The following is a 12,580-nucleotide window of genomic DNA, read 5'->3' as shown; positions in this document are numbered from 1 at the left end:
TTTCAGTAACGTGTGCTAAGGAAAGTTATAAATTAGCAGCATATTTCTAAGAGGCTGCTATTTGCTATTGCTTTTCCCTACCATGATCTATTGGCTGAAGCTGCTACTGGGTAGCACTGGGGGAAATAGCTGTCAGTGGGTGGCAGAACTGGGAGTCATCGCTGCCTGCAAGTTTTTTCTCTTTCTCCATTTGTCAAGCCCATGTGGGGCAGGCATGGGGAGCCAGGTCCATGCCAGGTTTAAGTGTGTGTGTGTGGGGAAACTGGGCTGAATATCCCAAACTGTAGACCCTGCCCGTATGAACGTGCTGTGYGGCCAGAGGAGCTGCCCCGTGGGGAGGATGCTCCTGGCCTAGCTGACTTCGAGAGCAGCTTTCTCCCAGCGTTGCAGCACTGGTGCTCCTGGGCTCTGTGTCTTAAATCTTATCTTTTTATTTTCAATAAGTTGAAATTAAGGATTTGGGGACCTTTTCTGATGTTATTGCTCTTCTATTTATGGAAGAGTGATTAGCAAAACCACCGAGTCACAGCCCTGTCTGCAGGTATGCTGCACGGTGCAAAGGCAGTTCTCACTTTTGCTGCTGCCCACAAGCAGCCCGTGCGTTATCCTCCGCGGGAAGAGCGCTGCTGTGATGCAGACAACGATTGTTTCCTGTTTTTTTTTTTTTTGGTGAGTTGGGAAATGCGAAGACTAATACCTGCACTCAAGGAAATTGGAGGCTTTGGGAAAGCTTGTTTGTTCATCTCAGATGAATTTCTTGCAGGGCTGAGGGAGAAGTTGAAAATCTTGATATTTTAGACAGAAAATCAAAGCTTCCTCTGGGTTTTTCCCTCTTGTAGAACCCAGCCTATATCTCCATTATATCTGGAATGATTTAACATTTGGAATGATTAATTTATGGCTATGGTTGTCACATGACTGTTGATCCTCTTGCAGTGCCAAGCAGCACTGACATGAAGGTGAGGGGCTCCTGGTTTCTGGAGGGTGCCGGCCCATCGGTCTCTTTGGGCTGCTGGTTCCCAGGTTGCTTCTCATGGCCAAGCTGCTGCCTCCTGCCCCGCTGCCCCTTCTGCTCCTCTGCATGTTTCCTGTGCTGCTTTTAGTGTGAAACAAGGGGCTGAATGGCATGAGGTGGAGAGGGTCTGGRAGGAAAACAGGCTGCTGAGATGCCTCTTGTCTGGTGGAGCCTGGCGAGGCAGCATGGCCAGAGCCTCTGCTTTGGGGGAGGAAAGAGGAAGGGGGAGAGATGCTGGCAGGGAAGGGGGACTGGGGACGACRTGTCCTGCCTTGTCCTCATCTCCGTTCTCTGGTTGTGAGGGGGATGCGGTTCCTTGGCTCTGCTCTCCTGGCTCTGGCCACGCTGGACCCTGTGGCGGTGCCAGGTCCCCGGGGCTCTGCCCGGGCTCCTCCGGGTGCTGCCAGCGCCCAGGCTGCTCCCTTGCCCCTGGCTCTTCTCTCCTCTGCTAACACCTTTCCCTGGTGCTCCCTCCTGCCTGAAACTGGGTTTTTCCAGGGCACTTGCGAGACACTGAGCTTCGTTCAGTTCTGTGATTAACACCSTTTCCGAGCAGTTTAAGCAGCTGTCCAGGCAGATTAGAGCTGTGGGGCCCCTAGATCTTTATTTACTGCTCTGAGGTGGCTGCATACTTTAAAAAGAAGCTTAAAAAGGCTCTTTCTGAAGCTCGCCGGCCCATGGGGAGGATGCACTGGGCACGGGGTGCCGTGCGGAGAGCTCCGGCGTCATGGCCCTCCTCTCCGCCGGGCTGTCCGGGGCTCTCCCTGCGTGGGACACGGGAAAGGTGGCTCTTGGTGGCTATGTCGCCCAGGACAGCTCAGCCCCGCGCCCCTCCTGCGTGGGGGGTGCGGAGCCGCCCTTCGTCCCCTCTGAARGCGGGTATCGATCTCCGAAGGGAGGGCGAGCGCGGCCGGCCACGATGCAACGCGGAAAATGAAGCTAATGATGACATTCCAGCGATGCGACTCCTTGGCAGGAAGCTCTAAAGGAAGAGCCTGGACCGGCCGCGTGTCTCGGAGTCGGGATCAAGGGAGCGTTTAACACGGTGCCGGCCCTGCGGACGCCCGTGAGGCTGCTGCGCTTCGGGCTCTCCGCTCGCTCCGCGCTCTTCGCTTTTAGTTTCCTGCGGCAAGAGACCCTTGCCGTGATTTGTGGAGGGAGGAGGTTAGCACCACCGGGAGCAGTGCTGTCTGCATCTCAATTAGCTGCAAATTAGGAATGGCTGGCTGGAGAGGCTCAGAGAACCGGGGGGCTCCGGGGGGCAGCGCCGGCGGCTGCCCGGGGCTGTGGGTTTTGCTGTGTCCCCCCCTGCCTCCCCGTCCCACCGCTTCCTCACGGCAGGCTCCCTCGGCCAGAGCACGGTTTCATCCTGTGCAGCACCGCTTGAGGTCTGCTTAGCAAAACGGGTGAGGAAGCCAAATGCTGAGTGAGTATCAGTGTGTTTTCCCTCTTCGGCTTCAGCAGCTGAGAGAAGATTTTTGCAGGGCAAAATCACGGCATTTGTGGCAAAGAGCAGGATGGAGAGCTGAGAACTGGCTTAGCAGCCCYGTGGGAAGATGCTCCTTAGGAAACTCCTCCTGAGACCTGGTGCAAGAAAAGGCTCAGCAGGGAGCTGATGTCCTCCACGGGGGGCTACAGACTTATCCATGTCTTAGCTGTGCCGGGTTGGGGGGGGGGGAAGGTGCCTCTTATGGCCTGAAATTTTAATTTGTCTTTTTGCGCGGATTAAGAGAACACTGTTGGTACCCAGGGAAAAGAGTCTGCAGAGAACAGATTAATTGATTTTTGTTTGTACTGAACATTCTGGAAAYGTTTGGGAACATCAGTTGGTCGGAGTAAAGGCGGTTGGCTCTTACTGCACGGAGAGTGCAGYTAGAAGTGGTTGGGTGCAAAGTAATTTTCTCACCTTGCAAGAGCACAAAACTGATTTCTGACATGGTGTAAAGGTTGGCTGAAGGAAGTGAGGTGGTGGAGGGCCAGCTGCTGATCTTTGCAGCCCTGTGGTGATGGAGCTGCTGTTGGCCAGGGCAGTGTGGTGTCCTCTGAGAGTGCCACTCGTGCATGSTGAGCGGCAGGACCATTTCTTCTGCAGAAGAAATTCAGTTTAACCTCTTTCCTGCTTCGGATCAATCAGTGAACTGGGTGAGCAAAGGGCATGTTAACATTGTAGAGCAAATGGAAAGAATCCTCCTGTGGGACTTTTTTTTTTTTTTGACAAAAAAAGAGGCATTTGATCTATGAGACCATGGGAATGGTTAAAGTCCTAACCAAACATGCAGAAGAGAAATGACTCTCTGAAGCAGTTCTCAAATGTCTTTTGTTACACCTAACAATCTGACTTGGGTGACTTGAAGGTAGAAATTGTCTTGTTCTCTGGAATCTCTTCATTTTTAAGTGTCAAGGCAAAGTTTAAGGCCCCTCTTGCTGTTTCACTTTCTGAAGGCGTTTTTTGTAAGGCTGCCTGGAGCACTCTTCTGACACCTAGATTTGATGAATGCGCTTTTTTTTTTAAGATGGGGTTTGAATTCAAACCACAGATTGGAACAAGTGTGCAGTTGTGTGCTCTCCTGTTCTGCATCAATTTGACAAAAATAGGTCACATCCAACCCCATAATATTCCAGTATATATGAAACTGGAGATTATACAGTAGTTCATGGGCTTTAGTGACACTCCAAAATGAACTTGCCCTTGGTTAATGACACATTGTGTGCCATCTCTGGCACTATTTCCACAAATGCCATTAGTGTAGCAAGTGCTAAACGTCTGAAAGGCTTAAAAGTATCTCTATTTCAGCTCTTTTGTCCATGAGAGAAGTGTCCTGTGTCTGAAAGACTAGGTTTAGGAGCTGCAGCCGAGTCCCCAGTTCTGTGGGCTCTGCACGTCCCTTGGGTAGGCGATCACATATTTTTGACTCATTCCCCRCTTCTGAAGTGGAGATGACACATTAGCGCATGGTGAACCCTGTTTTGGGGCAGTCAGTTCAAACATTCTTCCTCATGAAAACAATACAATAAGGACAAATCCCCCTTTAAACTGGGCTGACTCCTAATTTTATCTAAAAATGATATTTCTTTAGAATGATCCACTGTGATATTTTGATGTCCAATACAAATCTCATTTCTCATTGGTTTCTAGCTGCCACTAGGCAAGACTGGCAATCTCACCCRTTCTGGCTTGACAGCTCAAATTAGCTGTAGTCTTTGCCATGAGTCCATGCAAAATGGCTAATCACCTTGCCTCTGGACCAAATGATGCCTTCAAACCAATTTATTGGGTAAAGTGCTCTCCAGCATTTATAATAACAAAGCCATATGTGATTAAACCCTTGATTAGCCTTACTGAAGCCATTTTTCAAAACGCGTGGTCTGAGTTGAGAGCCTTAGGTTCTTACGGCCCCCACTTGTGGTTTGTGGGGAATAAGCTTTTCCTGCCCATGAAGCTGGTGATGGGAGTGTCACTCGGATCCTTGCAGGAACTAGGCTGAACTGTATGTTAATAAGCATGTGGGAGGTAGGAATAAAGAGGTGATCTTACTATGTTATGTAAGAAAAATATAGCATCTCCTTCCTAAAGCGACAAAACGTGCTCTTCAAGAAAGCTCTATTCCTTATCCATCTTCCCCAGATGCCAAACAGTGAAACCTCTAAGTTTTCCCCTTTCATTTTGAAAAAATGCATCTTTAAAGTATTTTTAAATCAGATTTGCACACTGTCTGAAATGATCGCCTAAAATGTTTTCTGGATACAAATGTGCCCTTTCTAAGAAAGGGTAACGACTTCCTCTGGCTCACAGTTCCAAACCTTTTTTTTTTTTTCTGAATTACTTAAAGTATTTTCTAGTTAGAAGGAGATGTTATTTCATCCACCTATTATTAACGGATTTGCCATTGGCTACTGCTGTACATGCAATTAGGGTTTACAAGTTTCATTCTGATGTCTTAGGACACTAGTTACTGTTTATTTGCAGATGTTTTGTGCTTTTAACAAAACAGTTGAAAGACGAACGTACTCCAGATTACACTTTAAAATCAATTCCATCTCTCCTTATGGAGAGATGGTTTCTATCTGCTCCCCACCTCCTCTTCCTCCTAATACAAGATAAGTAAGGGAGCCACTTATGTAGAGAGTTTCTGGTATCTAATTTTTTTGCGATATTAAGGGAAAAAATGTGATGTTAAAGGGAATTGACTACAAAAATATAGTGAAAAACAGGAAGCTTTGTAAGTTAGGTCTCTGTATATTCATGGTGTTTTTCCACCTCTACGTGTTCTTGGGTCTTTTTGACAATCCTGTATTTTGAGAGACTTATAGTAAAAGTCAGTTAAGCATGGCTCTCCCTGATGCTTGCAAGATAACCATCCTTGTGCTTTCCAAGCCTTTAGGTGAATGCGTTTCTCTGGTATTTCATCTTCAAGTGAATTTTCAGAGGTTCTAGATGGGAGAATAAAAATACGAAGTAGAGTTGTGTCCACTTGTATGAAATGYTTAGGATGAAAGTTTTCAGACTTTGTCTTGTCCTCCTGGGGTTTAGGAAATAGAAACGGGATCATTCCAAAGAACAAAYATGTTTAAATGGCTAATTAGTAATCAGGCGGAGCTCTGACCATTGTTTCTTCCTACATTTTTAGATTCACCAAGATGAAGACAGCGACCAACATTTACATCTTTAACCTTGCTCTGGCTGATACCTTGTGTCTGATGACCTTACCCTTCCAGGGTACAGACACGTTCCTGGGCTTCTGGCCCTTTGGCAATGTCCTCTGCAAAATTGCCATCTCCATAGACTACTACAACATGTTCACAAGCACCTTCACCCTGACGATGATGAGCGTGGACCGCTATATTGCCATCTGCCACCCCATCAAAGCACTGGATATCCGCACTCCCCACAAGGCCAAAGTGGTGAACGTGTGCATCTGGGCGCTGGCTTCTGTCTTCGGCATCCCAGCAATGGTGATGGGATCTGCAGAGAACGAAAACAACGGTCAGTAAAAATGCAACCATGTTGGTGGCTAGAGTAACTAACCTCTGGGCTCTGGCAACCACTGGAGAGAGGTACCAGTTTCCTTAGCCTGACGGCAAGCAGCTTAACCCCCATCTGACTCCTTTCTCTGCACTTGCCTCTATATAACTGCCATTGCTTTTCATAGAATCAGTAAGGTTGGAAGGGACCTCTGGAGATCATCTAGTCCAACCTCCCTGCTCAGCAGGGTCACCTAGAGCATGTTAGACAGGGTTGCGTCCAAGCAGGCCTTGAAGATCTCCAGAGAAGGAGACTCCACAACCTCTCCAGGCAACCTGGTCCAGTGCTCTGTCCCTCTCACAGGGAAGAAATCCCCCCTCACATTCAGGTGGAACTTCCTGTGCTTCAATTTCTGCCCATTACCTCTTGTCCTGTCACACGGGACAACTGAAAAGAGTTTGTCCCCATGCCCTTGACACCCTCCCTTCAGGTGCTTGTAGACATTGATCAGATCCCCCCTCAGTCTTCTCTTCCCCAGGCTGAAGAGGCCCGGCTCTTGCAGCTGTTTCTCATAGGGCAGATGCTCCAGCCCTCTGATCATYTTTGTAGCCCTGTGCTGGACTCTCCTCAGTAGCTCCATGTCTCTCTTGTACTGGGGAGCCCAGAACTGGACACAGTACTTGAGATGAGGCCTCCCCAGGGCTGAGGAGAGGGGCAGGATCACCTCCCTTGGCCTACTGGCAACACTCTTCCTAATGCACCCCAGGAYACCATTGGCCTTCTTGGCCTCAAGGGCACATTGCTGGCTCATGGTCAACCTGTCATCCACCAGCACTCCCAGGTCCTTCTCCACAGAACTGCTCTCCAGCAGGTCAGCCCCCAGCTTGTCCTGGTGCCTGGGGTTATTCCTCTCTAGGTGCAGGATTCTGCATTTGCCCTTGTTGAACCTCRTGAGGCTCCTCTCCAGCCTGTCCAGGTCTCTCTGAATGGCAGCACAGCCCTCAGGTGTGTCAGCCACTCCTCCCAGCTTGGTRTCATCAGCAAACTTGCTGAGGAGGCACTCCATCCCCTCATCCAGGTCATTGATGAAGTTGAACAGGATAGGACCCAGTACTGAGCCCTAGGGGATGCCACTAGCCACAGGCCTCCAACTAGACTCYGTGCCACTGATAAYGACCCTCTGAGCTCTGCCTTTCAGCCAGTTCTCAGTCCACCTCGCTGTCCTTTCATCTAAYCCACACTTCCTGAGCTTCTCTAGGAGGATGTTATGGGAGACAGTGTCAAAAGCCTTGCTGAAGTCAAGGTACACAACGTCCACTGCTCTGCCCTCATCTACCCAGCCAGTCATGCCATCAGAGAAGGCTATCAGATTGGTTAAGCAGGATTTTCCCTTGGTGAATCCATGCTGGCTACTCCTGATCACCTTTTCCTCCGTATRTCTGGAGATGACATCCAGAACGAGCTGTTCCATCCCCTTTCCAGGGAAGGAGGTGAGGCTGACTGGCCTCTAGTTGCCTGGGTCCTCCTTCTTGCCCTTTTTGAAGACTGGAGTGACAYTGRCTTTCTTCCAGTCCTCAGGCACCTCTTCAGTTYTCCAATTTTCTAGTGTTAAATATGCCTAAATTAAACTGAACGTACAGATACTTTTGCTCTTGTTACTGGTTTGATTTTTTTTGTTTTACTTGCAGAAATTGATTGTTTGATTAAACTCCCATCACCTGTGGATTAYTGGGATCCAGTGTTTGGCATCTGTGTCTTTCTCTTCTCCTTTATGATCCCTGTGTTGATCATAACTATCTGCTACAGCCTCATGATCAGGCGACTCAAGAATGTCCGTGTCCTCTCAGGCTCCAAGGAGAAGGACCGAAACCTGAGGCGCATCACCCGRATGGTCCTGGTGGTGGTGGCAGTCTTCATTATCTGCTGGACTCCCATCCAGATTTTTGTGCTAGTCCAGTGCTTGGGTGCCAAGGCAGAAAGCGAGCTTGAGTTGGCCATCTCCTGCTTCTGCACTGCACTGGGATATGCCAACAGCAGCCTGAACCCAGTGCTATACGCCTTCTTGGATGAGAACTTCAAGGCATGCTTCAAGAAGTTCTGTTTCCCCACTGCCTTCAGGACCGAGCTCCAGATGTCCAACAGGATGTGCAGCATTGCCAAGGATGTGGCTTATGCCTGCAAGAACTCGGAGGGGACTAACAATCCGGCCTGACTAGGCATGGAAATTCCCATGGTGGCTGTCGCCCAGCAGAGTCCAACCACCCCCACGTCAGAGCTAACTCAGATAACAGCTCTTTAGCAGGACCTTAAAACTAAGATAAACTGGAGGCAATTTTGGGGGTTGGAAAAACTGGATCCTGCAACAGCATGCAGAAAAAGTGAGCCAGTTTGACACATTTTTAATTCCAGTGCACTCTGCACTGAAGAATGTGTTTGAAATCAGCCCTTTGATTCCTAAGAACCCCTRGTGGCTTGCAGTGCTATCAAAAATTCAAGAATTAAGGGGTTTAAACCAGGCATTGCTCCTGGGCCTTACATTTTTGCTGCTGGGAGACAGACAAAATGTAAACTATTCTTTTTCCTCCTTGAGTTGTTTAAGATGCTATCAGCTCATATGGCTCACCAGGCGCTCGCGTGTGGATTTTATTCCTGCGGCATTGCTTTGAAATTAGACTTTGCTGAAGCCAACGTGGGGAACAGCCGTCAGACAGAGCCCTAGATCATCTCCTGGATGAGTCATCATGCAGAGACGGGAGTAGAGAAGGGAACAGAGGACRGGCTGGCAAAAAGGGAAATTCAAACTGTCCAGAGCCAGGTGAGGTGCCTGGCTGTGAGGTTTGGCTCAAAGTCTGGGGACAAGAAACGCCAGCTCCTGTGACCAGAGATCTGCAATAAACCCTCCGCCTCGAGGGGCGAGCAGGGTGGTGAGAAGAGACTATCAGCTGATGAATGTTGCCCACAAGAGGTGAAGGAGAGAGAGATAAGATGAACATAAATCCTTGTTTACATGCTGCTATTGCTTTTTTAAACTGTTTTCAGTATAGTAATGGACAGTGTGTATCTATATATACACACACATCTCCTATATAGCTATAGGTATGGATATATCATAGGATTTCATCTTGCCAAGCATGCCTTGGAGATCTTTCCTAATAAGAGGAGAAAGGAATGAAGTGGCCTAAATATATGTGTAATTATGTATAGGAGAAAGCTGTTTTAAGAGCTGGGGTGGCAGGTCCTTCAAAAGGCATGCTGCCCCTCCTCGCAGAAATGTTCATATGTATAAAACATACCAATGGGGTGGGGGGTTGTCCTTTTCTGCTCCTCATTTTAATGAAATGATGTGCACGAAGTGGAGAGAGGGAGCCACTTTCCCCTCGAGAGCTTGGGCAACGCTGCTGAGGAACCATCYCTCCTGCCAGCTTGAGATTGATCTTTTATTTATTCCTCCTCTCGTTTTCCCAGTAGAATGGAAATGTGTGTCAAATGAAATACCCTGTCATTTCGTTTGAAAATGGAAGCATTTCTGAGGGGTTGAATGTCCGAGCACCCCCTGCGCAGGCAGGGAGGGGAGGCTTGTTCTCCCCCTGTCCTGCAACAGCCCCCAGAAACTTTGGGAGCGGAGGTGAGCGAAGCTGGCTGGGAAACAAGGTGCTGATGCCCATTTAGAGATGGGTGGTCAACTCCAGTGTGCGGAACGGCAGCAGCATCCCAGCTGTACAGTCTTTGTGTGAATATACTTGTGCTCTGGTCTATGAGATTCTGTATTTTTAATGTATTGATTTGCCAATATTTTAATGCTGTCATGTTCTTTGTATATGCTATATAAAAGAATCCAGTGTTATATTTCTAGGTAGAGAGTTTCCCTTGTGGTTGGGCTGAAAATATAGACGCARTTCCCATGTCCCACATAGAGGACCCAGATTCCTTGTAAACTGCACAAGCTGGACGAATGTTCCTGCTGATTAGCATTTGATTGGGAATCTGGAGGGATGTTAGAGAAAACTTTACAAATAGCCCCTCTCTTGACTGAATGGGGGTGGGGTGGAAAGCTGGGCACTTTAAGCACTTTGTGGTGGACTTTTACCCCCAGCACACCCAGGCCAAAACCCCAAGCATGCTAAGAGGTATTGCCCGAGAACCTCGCTGCTGGCAAGCTGCATCCCGGCCCCTGGAAAATTAGCTTGGGCTCTTTTGTTCATGGGTATAATAAGTGTTGGTCAGTAAACAACCTTGGTGGTTCTGACCCCATCAGCYGTCAGGCAGTAGACAGGGCACTGGGCACATTTGTACATAAAGCTGTGAAACGGCCCCGGGGTCTTCCCTGCAGCGCCCTTACGGAGCGGGAAAGTTTAGTAGCGGCTGCTCAAGGAGCAGCCGTCCTCCCTTTTTAGTTCTCAGTTGAGGTTTTTAAATAGAATTATGTCCTCTAAAAAGATATACTGGTATTTGGCAATTTTTATAATTTTGTTATAATGACTATGCTGCAATGATCTTGCATAATCAAGTACTCAATAAATGTGTGTTTACTAAGCTTTTGGGTAATTCTGTGGCCCTTGCAGTGAATGTGTTTAGACATTCTGTTCAATGCTCAGTGGAGTTTGTTATAAGAGCAAGAAACCTGAAAGCAAAAGCTTTATTGTACTGTGCCTATGGAATTAAAGGCTCGTGATCAGCTGGCTGGCTGAAATGCAGGCTCTTTAATTCTCTTCTGAAATGGTTGTGTTCGTATGATTTTTGCAATTACTGCAGTGTAAATGACAATTTCCTAGGTGGCTACTTGTGTGCTTTAATAAAGGAAAAATAAAACTCCTGTGCTTTGAATGCTGTGGAATTCGAAGGACTTAACAGCGTGGCTCAGTGGGTTGCGTTAACAGCAGAGCTGCTGGGATGTTTGCACTCGGGCTTATTTTTTCCAGCTAAAACTACTGCTAAATGTGTTGTAACACTGAAGCATCCTTTTATCGAGGTCAGTAGGAACTTTTACTTTTGGCTTTGTCTGGAGGCAACCTGGAAACTAAAGGAAAATGATAGAAAATGGGCAGTGGGAGATGACCATGAGCTGCTGGCATCCTGCTCCAAGTGTTGCAGCAGGCAACTCTTGCTCTTGGCCCTTGCAAGCGGTGCCTGGCTGCTCCCTGCTCCCAGAGGTGAAGCTGGATGCTGGACTAAAATAAGCTCTTCCCATATAGTTCCCCATCCTTCCTAGGTGTTGCAGAGTTAGGCATGACCATGTGCAGTGATGAATTACAGAACTGCTCTGAAAATAAAACCAAAGCATTATTCTGCAGCTGGGAAAGATGGATAAGCCAGTGAGCTGTGCAATAAGGAAAAGTGTCTGCTGTCTGCGTTTAGATCAATATTGTTACTGGGTCAGGTGATACCAGGATGGTTTTCTTTATTGGCAGTGGCAATTTTCTCTCTCTCTCTCTCTCTCTCTCTCTCTCTGTCACTCTTTTTTTACAGGAAAGGAAAAGTTGATGAAGAAAAAATGGAAATTTTTTTTTGTTCTAGTTCAGCAGATTATGCACTGGGCGATGGAGCTTCGCTGCTCTGACTTTACAGGACTCGGCAGTGCCAGGCTGCAGCCCATGTTTGCGAGGGAGAGAAATGGAGGGAGCGCTCAAGGGGYTGGTATCAGCCAATAAGCCAAAGACCTCGTGGTCCAAAGTGAGGAAGAGAGATGGGCTACAAGAGAGCAGAACAAGGTGTGTGATCCTAATTGGTGCYTGGCATGTTGGGTTTTCTTTGGCTTTGGGTGGTTGGTGATGTTACAGGAAGCCTTGCCTGATGCGTGTTGGTGGGAAGTGGCCCCCAGCGGGTGCCTGCCCCTGCCCTCTTGCCCACCAAGATGGGGGCAACGTGCCGCTTTTGCACAAAACCTATCTGATCTGTGCTAAGGTCAAGCTCGGGGCTGGTAGCTTGTTTTTGGCTTGGCCACTGCACGGAGCCTTTTCATGAGTTTGCCAAGCAGCAGGGCGAGCTGCGAAGGGACCATGCGTGGGGCCACGGAGCCCCGTGGCTCATCAGCTCCCTTTGGCCCTTCTTTTAGGGCCCTGCAGCCTGGATAAACTGCATGATAGACTGAAAGAATCAATATGTAGAGCAGCGTGGTCATGTAGCTTGGCAACGACGATGTTAATCAAGCATGCAAGCCCACTTTGCTCACTCTCTGCCTTAATGCACTGAACCGCCAGCTGTCTGGGCGGCGGAGGAGCGGTGCCRGCTCTCGGCAGCGGGGAAGGATGCAGAGAGCCCTTTCCCGTGCCGCGGGGAGAACGGCTGCTTCCTCTCGCAGTGCAATGCTTAAGGTTTTTCAGCACCATAAAAGCTTGTTAATGCTCCCTAGAATAGAAAGTGCAGGATAACATCCAAAGTGAGCTGAGATCACCTCCCCCACCCGAGACCATGTCTCGTGTCCTGCAGCCTGGGCGTTTGCTCCTGCTGTAGTTAAGCGGCTCTGAGGACCTCCGGGAGCAAATCCCGTTGCTCCACCTTGGCAGGTGCTGTCACTGCGGCTCTTCCCAGTAACGTGCAGGTTGGATCATTTATGGCTCCTTGTACCATGGCATCATGCATGTTTTTTCCTCTTGTTCCTGCTT

At 48.5% G+C, this 12,580-nt stretch overlaps 1 protein-coding gene across 1 annotated transcript in view; it reads left to right on the top strand.

The window, feature by feature from the left end:
* The window catches only part of OPRL1 (opioid related nociceptin receptor 1), an 11,255-nt gene extending 2,889 nt beyond the window's left edge, over positions 1-8,366 (top strand). Inside the window, exons 3-4 of the mRNA XM_085313903.1 lie at positions 5,644-5,999; positions 7,667-8,366. Of these exons, the coding sequence (XP_085170029.1) occupies positions 5,644-5,999; positions 7,667-8,190 (880 nt within the window). The 3' untranslated portion in view covers positions 8,191-8,366. The remainder of the gene's footprint in view (positions 1-5,643; positions 6,000-7,666) is intronic.
* The last annotated feature ends 4,214 nt before the right edge of the window (positions 8,367-12,580 follow it).

The sequence above is a fragment of the Rhea americana genome, unplaced genomic scaffold (assembly GCF_003343005.1).
Source record: "Rhea americana isolate MKP2758 unplaced genomic scaffold, rheAme1 scaffold_4, whole genome shotgun sequence".
Lineage (NCBI taxonomy): Eukaryota > Metazoa > Chordata > Aves > Rheiformes > Rheidae > Rhea > Rhea americana.
The sequence above is the reverse complement of the archived record's forward strand: the minus strand, read 5'-3'. Positions and strand labels throughout refer to the sequence as shown.